This window comes from Columba livia, chromosome 3, assembly GCF_036013475.1.
Source record: "Columba livia isolate bColLiv1 breed racing homer chromosome 3, bColLiv1.pat.W.v2, whole genome shotgun sequence".
NCBI classification, from domain to species: Eukaryota; Metazoa; Chordata; class Aves; order Columbiformes; family Columbidae; genus Columba; species Columba livia.
This window is the reverse complement of record NC_088604.1, coordinates 66,493,871-66,512,235: the sequence shown is the minus strand read 5'-3', so window position 1 is coordinate 66,512,235 and position 18,365 is coordinate 66,493,871. Positions and strand designations below refer to the sequence as shown.

Genomic DNA, 18,365 nt, shown 5'->3' with positions numbered 1-18,365 from the left:
TTGGAGGAAAAGAAATGCATTGTCAGAAGAAGAAAAAAAAGGGCAATTGAAAGAGCCTTTACATAGAGGCTAGTGGTGAGAGTGAAAGACTACCTGTTTACAAAATACAGATCTGAGTACAGTGTCTTATGTCCAAGTTCTAAACTGGGATGCAGTGAAGATGCAGTCATTTAGGAAATGCGATGTGATGGATGTTGTGGGATGATCTTGACAAATCCCCTCTGGCAGGCAGACAGGGTGGCATAGTAACCTTGTTTTAGATAACGACATTAATGAGATTCTTGGCTAGACTCAAAACGGTTTGAAGAAGATACTTTATTATAAAAATGTGCAACTATCCATAAAACTTTATTAGGCGGTATCTTATATTACAGTAAATGGAGGAGTCAAATCAGGTCTGCTGTTTTTCTGTCCTTGTTCATGTCTAAACAGAACTAGGTAATCATACTTTGCAACTAAATTACACTGATGAAATAACTGTTACTTCCATTATGATACATTAATAAATCATCATTTTCATGCATGTAGTATCAAAAGCAAGAGTAATGCTTGCACACCTAAGTACTTTTGCTAATCACAAATGAAAACTTGGAAGTTTTGTTCCATTGTGGAAATCCAAAGGCAATACACTCAATGTGAGAATTCGTTATTCACAATGTTAAACATTAAAATGAATGATTGGATAAAAATGTTTTCCTATGATTATAAATGCACCACTTTGAATAAGGTTTATTGGCAAAATACAATGTAGAAATAACTTACAAGTGAAATCACACTTGAAGAGTGTTATGGAGAGTGTGTAGTCTGTGCGGCTAGTCTGGCACCGACAAATGGCCCAGGCCATTGGCTTATGAAATCTCACCCACTGAAAGCTTCCCTTGCATTCACTGCCACCTGCCCGTGAAGATCCCTGAAGCCTTCCTTCAGAAAGGTAAAGAAAAATGATTAAATGTATGCATTTAATAGACCAAGTATCTTTGGTGTTCCGTAACAATGAAAGAAATTATGAGAGTCTTAACAGCTGTGTAAACTCTGCTTGTAAGAAAAGTATGCAGAACTCAGGAAATTTAGAGTAAGGAGGATTTAATGTAAAGCTTTTGAGAAGAAAAATACGTAGTGTGAGTCAGTGAATGATGGGCAGCCTTTGAATCACCTGAATTGTAGCCCTGTTTTAAATCAGAAGGATTAATTTCCACAGAGTGAGATTACGGGTAATGGAAGGGGCAAAATCTAGCTTTTGGTATAGAATTGAAGTAATGTCTGGTTTGATTTGTTTGGTTTTGGTTTTTTTGCTTGTTTGTCTTCCCTAGCTGATTTTGGCACCATTATTGCTCTTTTCTTTCATCCCACAAATGTCACTTCTACCGCCGACAGAAGTATTCAGGACCTATGTGAATGGGGCTGATGTTTTGTCACTGCAAATGTACTCAGTCTATAGGTGAATAGGACTGGACCTTCATCACCGAAGCCATGTCCCAGCACGTACTACAGTGCTGCTCTTGGGTCTCCCCACATAGCAGCATTAAGGGTTGAGAATAACCTTAGTTTGTAGTTGGTGGTTAGACATGGTTCAAATCAACTTGCAGCAAACATTGCAGATGTCTGTCTACATGGAACCCTGATTTTTCGCTTTGTTGTATTTGATAAGGACTGGGGCTGTTGTTGGCTGGGTTGTTAATACTGCCAGGAGCAGCCTCACAGACATTGCAGAAGTGTGAACTTTACTCCTTGTGGTGTAGTCTCGCTGAAGTTAAAAGACTTTGTTGCATCAGCTTTGATTGCTTTTGAATTGGCTTTGCAGAATACTTATGCTAAATGTCTTTCACAAGCACTTACTGCATGCAGAAGCTGCCCATTCCTGAGCGGGCTCAAGCGTGGTCAGTCCAGCAAGCTGCTCTCACTGAAAGAGCCTCCCACCTGTTTCAGATACTGGTTCCACAGGCAGATGCTCCTTGTGATTGAATTTGCTGCTTGGGGGAGCAAGTCTGGCATCAGGTGACATCTTAAAACCTGACTGTTTAAGGCAGAATGTAGGTCTTCCCTATTTGCTTGGTTTAGACCACAACCTAGCAGACACTTCAGCATACTTTCAGTTTAAAACAGAGCTATTTCTAGCTTAAATTTGGTTTATGTCCACTCTGTGGTGTCCTGCGAATGGATCCCGTGGACTCCACAGGTGCTCCAGAAAGCAGTGGGGTGGCTGTGGACCTGGCTGTGCCACAGCTGCCTGGATGCGGCTGGGTAACCTGCAGCACAGCCACCCCTGTCACCGACCTGGCTTTTCTCCATGGTACCTTCAGTCTCCTTCATACCATACATGCCTTCAGTCTAACCGAAATACTGTTGATTTGTTTTGTCCTGGGTGTCCCAAATTACTTTCAGCTTTCAGTTGACTGTAAACAGTTAAGTTGAGCATGTGCGTAATACAACATGTATTGGATTTCTTTGAAACCTAGAGGTCTTAGGAGTGTACCCAAGTGCTGTGCTTATTTGCGGCTATTCAGATTTAGGTTCTGTTTGACAGAAAAGATTAGACACTAGGCAAAAGTGACAAAAACATAACTCACTTTCTGTAGTGCACTTGCTATATACATTCTCATGAAAAACTGAAATACAAGTTAAATACATACTTATTTTATTCCAGGCTATTGAATAAGTGTATTTAGGCAGTTTTTCAAAGTGTATTGTACACTGCATGCACAATAAATCAGTTTAATAGTTTGACTGTTTTACAATTTGTGTTCAAAGAACAGTATGATAGGCAATGAGATCATGTTATGGTGTGATTTGTTGTCCATTTGGACCATACGCATTTTTAATAAAAAAATTTGGGAAACCCAAATTGATAGATGAAATGTATATTAATCATTTTAATGTGAGCATTTGCTCCAAGAAAGAAACTCCACGTTATGTTCAATTTTTAAATCCCTCCAAACAGAGGATTTAAGACAAGAAATTTTGAACGTGATTTCATTGCAGTATTACACTGAAGATTTGTGTAATATTTTTCAAAATGACGTAACAGTTTCCAAATACAGATTTTGGAATCTTACGCTAGAAATCAAGATCATATTTTAGGGCCTGCACATTTAGCTTTAAAGGTGTCCTTGAAAGTATGACTTGTCTATGTTGACAAGAACTTCTACCTGTGTGAAGTATCTTATAAAGATAGCTTATGACTAGCAGGTCACCATCAAATAGTAACATAAAGAATATTCAAGTCTACATTTGTAAAGACTTATGCATGCAGTTTTGTCTCTTACACATTGTTTAGATGTGTGGACTAAATGTATTGTGCCTCAAACACCAACAAACTTGAAATTACGCTATGTAAATATATACATATATGATGCTGTATATGCCTAGTACCACAGTAAATATAACTGTAATCGAATGATACTAGACGTATGTAGGACCATAGTTAAATTCCAATTAAGAAAAAAAGCCAGAAAAATGCATTTTTCTAACAGTATTTCACAGTAGAAGGAGGTGGTCCTTTCTCACCGAATCTTCCCCCCTCAGGATTTGTAAACATCATAGTTATTTTTCTATCAGTATAACAATTGAATATTTTATTCATTATGGTAAGTAGCTAACCAACATGAATGAAGTTATCATAACACAATAACACTTTCAGACAAAACACGTATTTATTAAAAGAAACATTTATAAATATTTTGTCTTGCATTTTAAACTACATTTTCATAAATAACAATATTTAAAAGTGCTGAATATGGTAGGATAGTCAGCAACGCCACTGTAAACAGATTTCTTTTCCACTTTGCAGATTTTTTTTTAGATCCCATTTTGTCAAACACTACAACAGTTAAAATATTTGCATAGGGAATAGAGAATAGCCCTTTTAATCATCTCCTGAATTCTATATAAATTACAAAACCAAATGAGTTTAAGAAACAGTTCATTAAATTGTTCGTATATATATCCAAAAAAAGCACACAGGTTTCAAGTAAAAAGAATGATTAAAAAATTCCCCAGACTTGCTCTTTGAAGCATGTTCAATAAATTAAAAAAATGAGAGGTAGTAAAACAAAGGAAAAAAACAAGCCCCAGAAAATGAACCAAGACCTGTGTCCTACCAGTTGCTGTATAGCAGCAGACCCACCTCGGCAGCGGCAGCTCCAGCGGGAGCCAGCACTGGAGTAACTGGGTGGTTGGAGCCAAGTGTGTTGGGGCTGGATTCTGCTCCAGGACATGACTGCCAGACCTACCAGTCCCATCAAAAGCAACAGGCTTATGCCATGTTTCATCCTGTGTGAGAACCTTGCCTCTCAATTCTAAGTACAAGACCAGAGTGGTCAGTATTAAATATATATATATACACATACAGACATATATATATATATATATTTAACAAGTATTCAAAGCCGTTTCTTGGTAAATTTTTAGCAGTTTGTGAGGGATGCTAATGCTAATTTTGCTTGTCTATGGTAGCTATGAAGATGGGTCTTTTTAAGTTCTAAGTCACTGTCTCTTTACACATCAAAATGCATCCTAAAATTGGACAATTTTTGATAAAAAGGCGAAGCAAACACTTATTAAAAACACCATGGCAGCCAAGTGACGGGAGTACCACGCTGCCTTAGCTCTGATTAAGGGCTCAGTACAGGATTCTTTACCCAGGCAAGACACCCATTGCATTTCCGTAGGCATTTTCCTTGGGTAAGGACTGTAGGTTTAGGAGCCCTTGAAGTTTGGTTTAATATTACTCTCCAAACTCCTTGTTTTCAAGGAGTTACTCAAAATCAATGAGGCTAGAAGCTAAGACTTCTTTAACCCGCCACCTCATAAAACATTACTTTGTCTAAAAAACATTTTTTTACTGGATATAGCTTTCGAAAAAAAAATCTTGCAGGACAGATGCAGTTCATCAAAATGTTCTAAAATGCTCTAAAATGCTACATGTAGGCAATCTTTTATTAAATTTCTTTATTAAAAAAACTAAATTATCAAGCTTTTTGTGTTTTGTTTTTGTTTTAGTGTTTTTTTGTTTGTTTTTGTTTTGTTTTTTTCTGAAGTACATAACATTATACAACAGTGTTAGAACTGGATAGCCAGTCTTTAATAAATCAATTACAGTATCTGACATCTGAAATGTACATTGAAAATCTTTGTTCTTTTAACAATTAAACAATATCAGCGCATAGATTGTGTCACCCAGATATGGATCCCTTTAAGTCGTTTGTGCTTTTTTTTCTTTTTTTTTCTTTTTTTTTTTTTTTGACATTGCAAACTCTGTAATGAAAATGCCACAGTTTTGGCAGTGAACAACCAGAGGAATCCTCCACTTGATTTATTTTAAATAAACAGTGATAAATAGCTCTTTTTTCTGTACAGAAATATTGGCTTCAAAAAGTCAGTGTATTGTACTCAGTAGAGCATGTTGAGTAATGCTACACCTTAAAAATTGGCTTTTTTCAGTTAGTGATGTTAAAAAATGCAAGCCTCTTTCTGGTTTGCTGCAATTGTTTCTATGTACCATAAGACTGTATTGCACAAAAAAAGTTCTTAAATACAGATATAATTTATGTTATTGGATTAAATATTGCAACAACTAAGTGGTAAGTGAAGCAGTATTACCTTGCACATGCACTGTGAGGATACACAAGGAGACTGTTCATAAAACTACAAATACATCAATCTTGACTGCAGTAGGGTGAAAGGAGTGTGAAACAAATGTATTTTGGCAAATCCATTGTTCCCCTCCCATGCCATCTCGAGCAAGGAGGATCTCGATAAAAATGTAGACAGAGACCATAATATGTATTTGTTTTCTTCACAGTAGCCTGAGTAGTGCTAAACTGTAGTTCTCCAGGAACCCAGCTCCAGATGTTATTAAACTACTTTTCTTCCATCCCACCAGCCCCCAAAAAATCAAGTTATTTTATTTGAAAACTAAAACTAAGTTTCAGAAGTAGAGCCTGTAATACTTTCAAGAAAAGACTTATAAATCTGAGAGTTCAAAAACCTTGGAAAAGAGTCTCTGTGCATTAGAGTGTATATCTGGAGTTGGGCATCTTCGTACATGTGAGGGCTGGGATCCAACAAGTTTCTGTTGATCACTTCTCTCACCCGGGAATCAAGACTAACCTGAAGAAGATGAGAACATACTAATATTAAACAGTAATATCTAAAGTCTGTTATATGTATCTTTATTTCACGGGGCTCCACAGAACATGCTGAGTTTATCAGTTTATTCAATAAATGCACTGTGCTTCTTTTTCAGAGCCACCAGACAGTTACAGACTGAGACCATGAACTATTTCAGTTTTGACTTGGTCTTTGCATCCATCTTAAGATCTGTCAGATGAAGCACAGCTATATAACAGAATAAAAAAAAAATGCAACTAAATAAAGTTCTTCAGTAACCTGGATTTCCCCAAATAGGTTGTCTTACCTTAATAATTTGTACTTATTTAAAATTATTTCATCAAATGTGGTCCTGGTGAGACCACATCTGGAATATTGTGTCCAGTTCTGGGCTCCTCAGTTCAAGAAGGACAGGAAACTGCTGGAGAGAGTCCAGTGCAGGGCAACGAAGATGATTAAGGGAGTGGAGCAACTTCCTTATGAGGAAAGGCTGAGGGAGCTGGGGCTCTTTAGTTTGGAGGAGACTGAGGGGTGACATCACAAATGTTTATAAATATATAAAGGGTGAGTGTCATGAGGATGGAGCCAGGCTCTTCTTGATAACAACCAATGGTAGGACAAGGGGTAATGGGTTCAAACTGGAACACAAAAGGTTCCACTTAAATTTGAGAAGAAACAGCTTCTCAGTGAGGGTGACAGAGCACTGGAACAGGCTGCCCAGGGAGGCTATGGAGTCTCCTTCTCTGGAGACATTAAAAACCTGCCTGGACACATTCCTGTGTAGCCTCATCTAGGTGTTCCTGCTCTGGCAGGGGGATTGGACTAGATGATCTTTTGAGGTCCCTTCCAATCCCTAACATTCTGTGATTCTGTGAAATGAATGTTGAATTACTGTCATTCAGAGAGCTGATTTTTTTGTTTGTTTGTTTTTCTGGCCATTTGTGGCTAAATCTTTAGGAGATTCGATATTTTCTCAGTTTTTTTTTTTCAGACACTACACTTGTTACTTGCAAATTACCCAGTTTTCTATCACTTTTATCGTGTTATTCTCCCCATTAATACTAACTATTTCAGATTTGTTCTTCTTTTCAAGACCCTTTAACAGCCGTCAATTTTCAGGATATCGTATATCCATACTGAAGTTGTTAGCAAGTTTCCACATTAGCTCCTCATTTACTTCCCATTTGTAATAAAATCCTGCACCTAGGCAGAAAAGGGCATATTATGCTTGGGATGAATTCACAGGCGATTTTAGAATATCTTTTAGAAGTTTGAGTGAATGTACAGCTTATCCACGACATGCTCTAAAACCAGTAAAATTAATGCCTTCTGGATTAATCAAAAAGGCAATAACAGGGAAGCCCACTGGGGCCAGCAAGGGTTTACTCAGTTAAGAAGAAAAAGGTCAAAACACTGAATAGAGAAATACCAAGTATAGATCAGTTCAGCTACTGTGATTTACACCAGGTTGCAGCCTGACTCCACAACTCTGCAACCATATAAATACATAATAGTATTGTCTGAAGGATTGAGTTTAACCCTGCAAAGCTCCACGCACCAAGATAGCTTGCTATGTGGAGCACGCTCCCAGATGTGACAACTCAGAATGATACAGGGAATTAACTAATTAACACTTAAAGAACTAAAGACCTAACACTTAAAGAGCTAACCCTTAACGCACATCACAATTGCCTAGCCTTGCTTAGCTTTGTGTAACTTATTGTATGGGAAACAGGAGTTCACTGATGACTTCACAGGCCTTGCAAAGATAAAAAACCTTGGGTGCATCCTTGGTGCATCCTTGGGTGAACCAGATAACCGAAACTTGGGCACAGGACAGGAAATACGCCAGTTCTAACCAGCTCAGCAGTCTGAGTCCAAACCAACTCATCACACCAGGCCAAAGGTGACCGTGTACAGAGAAGAAGACCCAGGTTCACCATCACTGTGTAGGTGCAACCAGGAGGAGCTGGAGGTGGAGACTATGGAAATAGTTTCCTGGAACTTATTGTAATAAGAACCTCCTTCTCGGGGACAGGTTATGAATATGTATAGGCATTCCTAGAACTTTCATGAATATGTAACACTTTACTGCATTTAACCAAGCTCACAGCTACTGGAAATTTGCACGTCTTAGGTAGAATTATTCCCCCATGTGTCCAGAGCTGTAAATAAACATACCTTTTTACAATCTCACAGGTCATAAAGTCATTTCTGCGGCTCAAGAACACGTGTGGATGTGCGAGCTTGTGTGTTTGTATATGTGGTGAAACAAAGTCTGAAATACAGTGGTATAGCATGGCATGGTATACTGTGGTGTGGTAGTGAGGAGTAAATATACATTTTTATTACATCTTCAGTACCAATGGCATTTTTAGTTCGTTGGCACATTGGAGTGTGTTACTGCCACAACAGGCAAGCTCTTTCTCCTCCAAGATTCACTGTTACTTGGCTATTGGTCACAAGGCACAACTATGACGCAGCCCAGCTGTGAGTAAACTGCTGCCTGCTCATGCTAGCAAACTGTACTTACGGTTCAGGTACCCTCTCTGTGAAGAACACCCATAATGCCTGCTTGATACACACTTTCCATCTCTGTGCTGATGGTCAGGCCTGCACCCAGCACCTGGGGTGCAGTGTGCAACCCCCTTGTCCACCTCCCCTACGGATGGGCAGCTGTCCTGCTTTGCCCACCATCAACAGCCTCCCCTGCTCCCCACCCCCGTGCTTCCCCCTCCCGTGGGCTTACAGGGCTGTCTGCGCAACCCCACACTAGCAGAGTTAAGGAATCCATCCATCTGAAAGTGGCATTCCTTTTCTGGGATGTTTTTCAACTCAGGCACTGTTTCTGATTGAATTTGTTGTCTAATGTAGCAGTGTGAGCAGGCCAGACTGCACAGCAGGAACGAACAGAACGGAGAGGCTGCTCGGCCAGTGGCCACCAGCTTTTAGATAAAAGAGCGTGCAGGAGTGTAGTGTTATGGCAGTTTTGAGAAGCAGTGTTGCAGCCATGTGTCTTCAGAATTTATTTGCACAGATTTCAATCTTAGACCATTGCATTTCTGTAGCACAGAAATGACATGCTAATGATTTAGGCAATTCTCCCCCTGACACACATGCACATGCATAGACACGGGCACACGGGCATGTATCTCAGCAAAACCATTTTATGCAGCTAGCTAATTGTTTCTTCATTATGAAATATAACAGCTAGGTTAAAATATCAAATTTGGTAGGATGTGGGTTTTTTTTTTTGGCCACTGGATATCGTAAAAGTTACTTGCATTTACAGAGTGAAAAAAAAAGGTTCTATTAATTCTCATTGTATCTTTCATTAGAGAAAACATGTGATCTCTATTCTAATTTAGATTCTTCTCCCAGCCAGATCTTGCAGCAAATAATACTATAATGATTCTGATTTAAATTCTGTAATTTTGGTGCCTTTTCTCCGGAAGTACACTTGCATTACTTACTTTCTCTCTGGAAGGCATGTGGTGTTACTAAAGAAGCACACATATTTCGGACCCTTCAGTTTGTGGAGTTTCTCTTTTATTCCTTTTTTATAGAGAGCTTGGAGGTGTTGTGGCCAGTGATGCCAAGTGGCTTGGTAGGTGTCTACTTTTTCTGTCCCTTCCTTTCCTCATTTAACATCCACACTAAGACTTTCATCTGACAGATCAAGCAGACTTTCAGGCCCCCATCTGGCAATCCAGGGTATAACATTTCTGCTCTGGAATAAAAGAAAATGCAAATGAGACATTTACAGCTTTACCTCTTTTGGTGATAGTATAGAAATGTAATCTTCATATATAAGTCTTGCTTTTTCTTCGATAACTTTCTTGTTCTGTTCCTTCTTTAGATCTTCACATGCAAGCCAGAAAAGCAGGTTCTCCTCACTATACTCTGTTCGAAGAAACTCTCTGAAAAGGTTCCTCCCAGCTGGTGTTTTCATCATCTTGTCAAAATTCTGAGCCCAAGACAAAATTTCATCTGCAGTAGGGTTTTGGCTGCAAAAGCAAAGTATCATTACAAATACGCTTCTATTTTTATACCAGTGTTTTCATACATTTATTCAAAAATTCTCCTTTCAACTGCACTTTAGTCTAGAGTTAAAACTGGAAGCAACAAGGCTTCAGCCATGACAGGGGAATATTGTTCACTTGTGCATTCATTATCTCAATAGCTCATTAAACGTGTTTAATGTTATGAGACATGCATTTGGCTTTCTACAAGTTTTCTACCACTGTTTTTAGTCATCAGACTCAAAGACAAAAACCCACAACAGCACTAAATTCCTGCCTCTGCAGTTAACAGAGATGTGATTTCAGGGATCTGACAATAGACTTGCTTTCATGAGGGGTTTAGATGACACCTCATGTCCCTGCCTGCTTCTTATGGTGTTTGGCCAATCACTGGCCAATCAATTCGGCCACATGATTTGGTTCAGGAAGGACAAGAAAAACAAAAGGCTCTTGGCAGCCAAGAGCATACTAATGAGACCCAACAAAATAGCAATTCAGAGAGCTTTTAAATTAGTGTTTTTTTCTGTGCTTGTACCTAAGGGTTGCTAAGATTCCCTCTGTTTAGTGCTATTGACCTGAATGATGATCTATTGGCACGAGATGTGATGGATGTTGCTGGCAAAACTGGACAGAGAAGGAATGGGAAAATGTCGTTATTCCCATTTTCTGAAGGAAATTATTTGTGGCTTTTAACAGTGGACGCACTGGATAAATGATCAGAAAACTAACTTGCGTCACTAATTCATTAATGTATGAATGAATAGCTTGAGGAGGTAATACTCCAAGCTACTTAGCAACAATTAAATACGGTTTCCAACTTAATTGTGAGTGCTCACTCTCCCCTTCCTGATAGTATCCAACACAAGAACTTTACTATCTGTTGTTAATAGCTTCTGTGTAATCATGTGGCACAATAAGCGACATTTATCCACATGATTCCTCTTCAAGTCCATTTATCAACTCTGTGTGCAAGGCAGATTGGATGATGGGAAGCTATCTGTGATAGCTTTTTGGCAGTCCAAAAGGTCTAATAAATGAGGAAGTGTTTTAGATTTAAACCATCCAGCAAAATCATTGTAATCTGAACCAAAAAACATAAACACACAGATTTGAAAGAGAAAAGTCTTTATGAGGAGAGTGAAAGGACCCTGCTGAGGGAGATGGAGCTGACAGGCAGCCTGTGTACCCTTATTGTCTTTTGGGAAGCTCTCTTCACTATAGTATTTTGTGAAAATTTCCAGCATTGCCCTCTCATAAATGACCGTGAGTAGCAATGAAGACAATGAGTTGTTTGGGTTCATATACTCTAGAGTTAAGTTTCAATTTACTTTTTATGGGATTAGATAACTCAAGGCCACAGATAGTTTAGCATTTTCCCCAACACAATAAATATGAACCCTAGCTTTAGACAGAAACAGAAGCTCAGACTTTCAGTGTGTGTTAGCCTTCTTCCAAGGTATGTGTTTCCTTGGTTAATTCAGGTAAAACCATAGTCCAAGCTGTTTTATGAAAAGTAACTACATTGAAGATCTGACTGTGAAGTACACTTTTGCCTGTTAGTTTTTTCTTCTTGTCTAGGTAAAGAGAAAAAAATGATCCCTCAGGTAGAAGAGGCTTCTTATAGAGACCACAGATCTATGGAACCATGCACACATCTCCCATTCCTCCTCACCATTGCACGAATAAGAAACCATAAGTAAACCTAACTTATGGAAATCTGTTGGCTTTTCATTGTCAGGACAGATTTTGCTTCATTTTGCATAGAAATTTTTGGAGGTAAAGTAATTAAAAAGACATTCCCAAAGAATAAAAGCCAAGGCAAATCTTGACATTAGTTATAAGCAAATTGTAAACATTTACTGGACAACAGTTTGACCAACTTACCATTCTTCTATGACTTGGATACTCTCCATTTTGGTCGTATGTGTTGGCCTTCCTGCATTGTCTCCTCTATCTTCATTCCTAACAGTGAGGCTGCAATGTAGTACAACACTTTATTTTGTCTAGAGAAAGTTGATTTAAAACAATGGCTATAGTAATGCAAACTTTTAAAATATATCATGTAATTTTTTACCCTTGGTCCCAAAAGCTATACCCAGACTTTGGAGATAAATGTTTGATGACTTTTTCCCTTAATTCTGATGAATGTTAATTAACAGTTGCTACTAGCACGTGTAACTTTTTTACAAGCTCCTAGTTAACCTGCTGAAAGATGATCATAAACTTAGAGGTCACTTTTGGACTGACTTAGTAAATTGAGAATATTAGTAACAATAAGGGCAGGCGGGATAAGAATGTCTGAAATGGACATTGATGAGGCTTTGGTGCCCCATCAGTTCTGGATGGTTGTTCATTCTTTACGCATGTTCCCTTTTTTCTTTCCAGGATAAGGTAGTAGTAGATAGCTCGGGTACAGAACTTAGCATGTTGCAGCTCCTTATGATTTCCTTCTCTGACTCAAATTTGTTTTTCACTCCAAAAAGTAAAGCTTACTGGCCTGTCAACAGAAAGATACCCATTACCCTCATATTACCAGAAGCAAGGAAAAGAAAGACTTACTTTATGTAAGGATGTGTGGTTGGTTTGTTGGTTTGTTTGTTTGTTTTTTCTCTTTTGAGCTGCTAACTAGCATCGCATATTTTTTTCTGTAAATATCTTTTTAATTGGATTTGCTTTAGTGGTAGCAATTTCCTCTGTGTGTTATCTCTGTGAATGTTCTGGAACATGGTATTGACACTGACAACAAAATTCCTGATAACTACTGAAATAAACCACATTTTGAATGACATAAGTACTCATATAGGAAACCTAGTTGCAATAATTAAGCTTACGAAGTGGAACGTAGTAAGAATATAGAGATTTCCCTTCATCAGGTGTTCCCTGCATGTCCAGTTGAAAGAAAATAAGCAACCAAGCAAAAAAACCCTCCTCCCAATCTCAACAGAGCTCATATTTTGAATATTGAGTATTCACCAATTCACCAATTGAGTATTCACTTCTGCTCAGCTCTAAGAAGAAATCCCAGCTTTGAGACATTTTTAGCACCAATAACCTTTCTTTCCAGACCCTCCGCATTTATGAGTTTCATCAACTCTTTTGCAAGTGCTTGGCAAAGTTAATAGGTGATCTCAAACCCTCTTCTGGAAAGTAGAAGTTTAAGCTCCCAGCTAAAGCAGAGCACATATTAAGACTTAAACATTACAAAGACGTACACTTTCAAACAAAGCTGTTTGATACTGGTTTCTCCTTCACTTACCTGCCAAGACCTTAGTTCAGGCCCTTGGTCCTGCTTCCCCTGTTACAGCGTAGGAATGCAGCTCCAGTGCTGCTAAGGTGTTAGGCTGTCATCAGCTGCTGCAGGAGAAACAACACATCCTGAACTCTGGGGTTGGCAGGTAAAAAGCCTTTCCATCTCCTCTGACCTGCTGCTTATCATTCTATAGAGGGAGCACCCAGAAATGTCAATGGGAGCTCCATATACAGGAGGAGAAAAAAAAGGGACCATCAACTTTCTGTCTTGTAATCTTTAAGTCTACACATGTAACTGCTTAGGGTCACCTTGCATCTGGGCAGAGCACAATGTTGGGGTGAGGGAGAAGCAGAGAAGACACAAAGGTTGTCTCTCTCTCCCTCCCTCCCTTCCTCTTTTGCAGTCCATAGGTAGAGTAGCATTTGCCTTCTCTGCTGGGTGCAGAGGAGTGTTCTTTGGTTCTGTGGAAGAGTAACACCATGGAAGGAGGATTGTGCAGGTTGGGAATGTAACAGGGTGTTCACCCAAGTCCACCCAAAAGAGAACAAACCTGCTCATTTTCTTTCCTCCATCACATGGGCAGCAGCTAAGCTGTACTGAGATAATTTATTTGTCAGCCAATAGGCTTATTCCAAATTTTGGATGCAGTGTCTTACGGGAAGTAGCAGGTGACTCATCTGAGAGTGGTTAATCAACACTGCTAATTTAATTTCATGTCTGGTATCAAATACTGTTGTCTTGCTCATGCAAAATCTCTGCTAAACTTAGGAAAACCAATATGGGCAGATGAAGGTGGAATACAGGTAATGAGTGGGGAGTTAGAAAGATAAATAGGAAAACAGACAAGAAAACCATGAGGACTTCATTGCACTTTTTTATCAATGGAGTAACAGATAGGCCCTATGCATTTTGATTTTCTACATGATTGTATCTCGGTAAAAAGTTCACATGATGGGCCCAGAATGTAGTGTGCAGTTTTCTGGTATCTGTACCAGACTGACTATGTAAAGTACATATTTTCCCCTAATTCCTTCCTCTCACCGTTCTTGGCTAGAGTTCAGTGGCTGAAATTAGTCATCAACACAAAACAGGGAAGACTCTAAAAAGAATTGTAACACTTGGTTGGAGCAATTTCTCAAGTTTGGGTATTGTATTTAAAGCTGTACTAAATTTGTAATACATGTTGGCCTAAATTCTGTGTTATGTTTCCAGCGACAAACACTAGCACTACATTTTAACTTTTATTTATCTATATCTGTCAAGACTGGAGTTCCATTGGATACATTACTTTTGATATGTTTTTTCCTGTGAAAGAAACCATCATTTTTATACAGAAGTACATTCAATTCAAATGTGTTCTGTTTTCACTCAAGGGACTGGTTCATGTTTTCTTAGAAAAAAAATTAAATATTTACACATTTGTGACTGCAAAGCTATTTTGAAAGCAGCCTCTAAATAACTCTGATCACAATAACAGATTGCTACCTTTTACCTCAAAATGACAACACTGCAGTGCTGTTTGCTATGTTGCTGTCTTCAGTTGAAAATACCCTATCTGTTCACGTTTCTCTGCGGAATTCAAGCAGTCCTTAGCACCAAGGGCACCCTGCATACCTTGAGCTGGTGTCCTTGATACGTTATTACATCATGGAAGCTAGCTGATTATGTCAAAAGAATTATGCTGTACGGTTTAAAACTAAACAGCGTAAAAGTAACAGGATAAAGAGTAACAAAATTACCTTAATTAAGGGTTTAAGAGGAGGAAATTGCTGATATGCTTTTTTAAAACATAGTTAAATAAAAGGGAGGTGTTCATATAAAACATATATGGTGCCATTATTATTTATTAGTTAGAGTATATCTAGCAGATATCTTAAAAATACAGAGATGTAAATCAGACATGATAAAAGGACAAAAAACTACTAACACCTTAAAAAGTGAGAGTTTGGGGTGTCTAAAGGCAGAACTTAAGTGGAAAGCACAAGCACTGATTTGTTTTCTGTTCCTATGGAAGGTTTGTTCTGCCCATTTTTATGCTGATTTTTTTTTCTCTGGGGAATATGGTAAAAAGTACTTCAGTAAGCCCAAGTGGCCCGACCTCAATTTACCTTTCAAATGTATCTTGGGTTCCTGACTTCTACAAAAACAGCAGTTTCTTTAACTACTGCAACAGTAGTATTATGAGTGATTTCTATTTCGAGTGAGTGCATTTCTATTTTGCAACTTCACAAACTTTATAACTAAAAATGTTAATGACCAGGGACTACTTAAAGAAGTATACAAATTGAACAAATTACCACATATAAGGTTAAACTGCTTCAGGTTCCTAGCTGAAGTGTCTTTGGAGGAACTACTGGGATTCAGAAGACCAATGTTTATTTTTTTAGCCACTATTATTGAGCTGTTAATATTCATGTTCAGCAATTAAATAGTAGTTCTGTTGGGTAATTACTTTGCTTCATTAGTATTGCAGGCCACTGGTGCATTGTAAGGTAAAAAACCCAAACTAATTGGATAAAATCATCAAGAGAGTTGGACTAATTTAAGAGCAAAAATCTCACTGACTCTTCCTCCAGGTGTTTCCAGCTGGTGGTTTTAGCCTTTTTAAAAAGTTGCTTAGCATTCCTACTGCTGCTCTTAGCTTTCACTGCCATTAAGAAACTGAAAATAATTTAGAGTTTGGACCTGATCTTTCATTCTCTGTAAATCCAGTACCCAAATAGTCTTTAATTGCTTCTCAGGGTCAGATTCTGATGTACCAGTAGCCTAAATCTGGTGAATCAGTGAATTACTGTTACCATTACAGGAAGAAAACGATGCCATTGTGACAGGTGCCCAGATGAATATTCTGCTTATGCAAGGATAACGCAAGTTACTATTCAGTCAGGTATTTTCTCAGTTATGTGCATTATATGCAGTAGATCATCACAGTATTTGTCAATTATGTCTGGCATTGAAGACAACATGACAATTAAAACCTCTTGCCCTAGTGGTGTTTTTTGTGCTGCCATGAAGATAAGGAGTAGAAATCAAGCTGGGATACTGTGAACTAGCTGATAGGGTGTTGGGTTGCTATTCAGGAGATCTGTCCTCAATTCCTACTTTTTGTCTGAAGTCGATAGATGGTAGGCTCTTCAGGGCAGTTACATTTTATGCTGAACCTGTGTAAGGGACACAGAAGGGCCATGAGCCTTCTAGCCACCATTGTAACACAAAAACTTTCCTTATTCCAGCTCAAAGGCCACATGAAGTCAGTCGCACAATTTGGTTTTCAGAGTAAAATCAATATTCAGTTAAGAGTCTCTGGATAACTGATATTCTGACATGTTTCTTTCACTGATTCACCCTTTGAAAGAGTATATATCTCACTGGCACTACTCTTCACCCTATCCTACTCCTAGGAGTTTTTGCTATCATCAGATTGAGAGACAAAATATTTTTAGGTCATAGGTCCAAAAGCCAAGGAGGATTGTTTTGATGCTTGAGTCCAATGAGCTACAGGTAGGGCTGCCAAAGCTTAAATAATGGTGATTTAGTAGATGTAGGTCAAGTGGAAGCTTTCTTTAAAACCCCCATAACTCCCTCTTCTGAAAAAAAAAAAAAAAAACAACAAACAAAAGATATCAAGATTTAACCGTGATTTTAAAATTCCACTGGTAAATTATATAAAATGACCATTCACCTAAAATGTTGACAAACACAAACTGAATTTACTAAACATGTTCATTTAGGAAATATGTTTTCAGGGTTGTCTGGAGGAGGAAAAGCTCTCCTTTAAACAAGCAGGTTAGTGCACTCATTCAGGATTTGAAACAACCTTCCTCTGGGACTGCAGTAGGGTAGATGTCTTTCAAGCTGTTCTTCTGAACCTATTCCACTTTGGTAAAAATAACAGAATATTCATTACACAAGACAAAACCAAGAGACTCTGAACTTAATAGCAAGCCATTCTGTAATGAATCCCTAAGTATATTATTGTCACGGTTTAACCCCAGCTGTCAACTAAGCACCATGAAGCTGTTCACTCATTCCCCTACCAAGTGGGATGGGGGAGAGAATCCAAGGAGTAAAAGTGAGAAAAGTCCTGGGTTGAAATAAAATCAGTTTAACTATTTTGCTTTGCACATGCAAGAAAAGCAAAACAAGGGATTTGTTCACTCCTTTCCATAGGCAGGCAGGTGTTCAGACATATCCAGGAAAGCTGGGCTCCATCATGCATGATGGTTACTCAGGAAGACAAAATGCCATCACTCCGAACATCCCCCCCTTTCTTCTTCTTTCTCCAGCTTTATATTCTGAGTGTGATGTCACATGGTATGGAATATCCCTGTGGTCAGTTGGGATCAGCTGTCCTGGCTGTGTCCCCTCCAGCTCCTTGTGTACCCCCAGTCCTCTCACTGGTGGGTTGCTGTGAGAAGCAGAAAAGGCCTTGACCCTGTGCAAGCACTGCTTAGCAATAATTAAAACATCCCTGTGTTATCAACACTCTTTTCAGCACAAATCCAAAACATAGCCCCATGCTAGCTACTATGAAGAAAATTAACTCTAACCCAGCAAAAAGCAGCACATTCATATAAAGTACAATACTGTATATGTCACTGAGGGAAGAGCTTGAAACCAAGACCTATGATCAGTTCATTTTCCTGAAGTTAGGGGAAAGAGGTTTTGGAAACTCTGAGTCAAAGATGGGCACCTAGATCGTTCACCAGCTGGGGAAATATAATACCTTCACTCTTCAACACAAAGTGGTGTGCCTCTGCCTGTCTCCAGGCTCTTTGATTCCTTGAGTTATAAGTGTCTGGTGTAAAGCATGCTGTGTGAACAGAACTGTATGGAGAACTGGGAAATCACCAACCACATGAAGTTGAACAAGGGTTGGATTTTGCACCTATGACATGGCAACCCTGGCTCTACATACAGACTGGAGGATGAGATGCTGGAAAGCAACTCTGTGGAGAGGGATCTGGGGGTTCTGGTCGATGCCA

The 18,365-nt window shown here is 38.7% G+C and overlaps 1 protein-coding gene across 7 annotated transcripts in view; it reads right to left on the bottom strand.

Annotated features, from left to right (window-relative positions):
- Positions 1–2,618: 2,618 nt before the first annotated feature.
- RGS17 (regulator of G protein signaling 17) overlaps positions 2,619–18,365 on the bottom strand; it is a 74,249-nt gene continuing 58,502 nt past the window's right edge. For 4 of the 7 annotated variants that reach the window (XM_065057373.1, XM_065057371.1, XM_005507656.3 and 1 more), the window contains 3 exons: positions 12,015–12,104; positions 9,881–10,115; positions 2,619–6,108 (listed from right to left, as the gene is read on the bottom strand). In XM_065057373.1, the coding sequence (XP_064913445.1) occupies positions 5,920–6,108; positions 9,881–10,115; positions 12,015–12,104 (514 nt within the window). In that variant the 3' untranslated portion in view covers positions 2,619–5,919. The remainder of the gene's footprint in view (positions 6,109–9,880; positions 10,116–12,014; positions 12,105–18,365) is intronic. The other 3 variants (XM_065057372.1, XM_065057374.1, XM_065057375.1) reach the window with 1 other exon arrangement.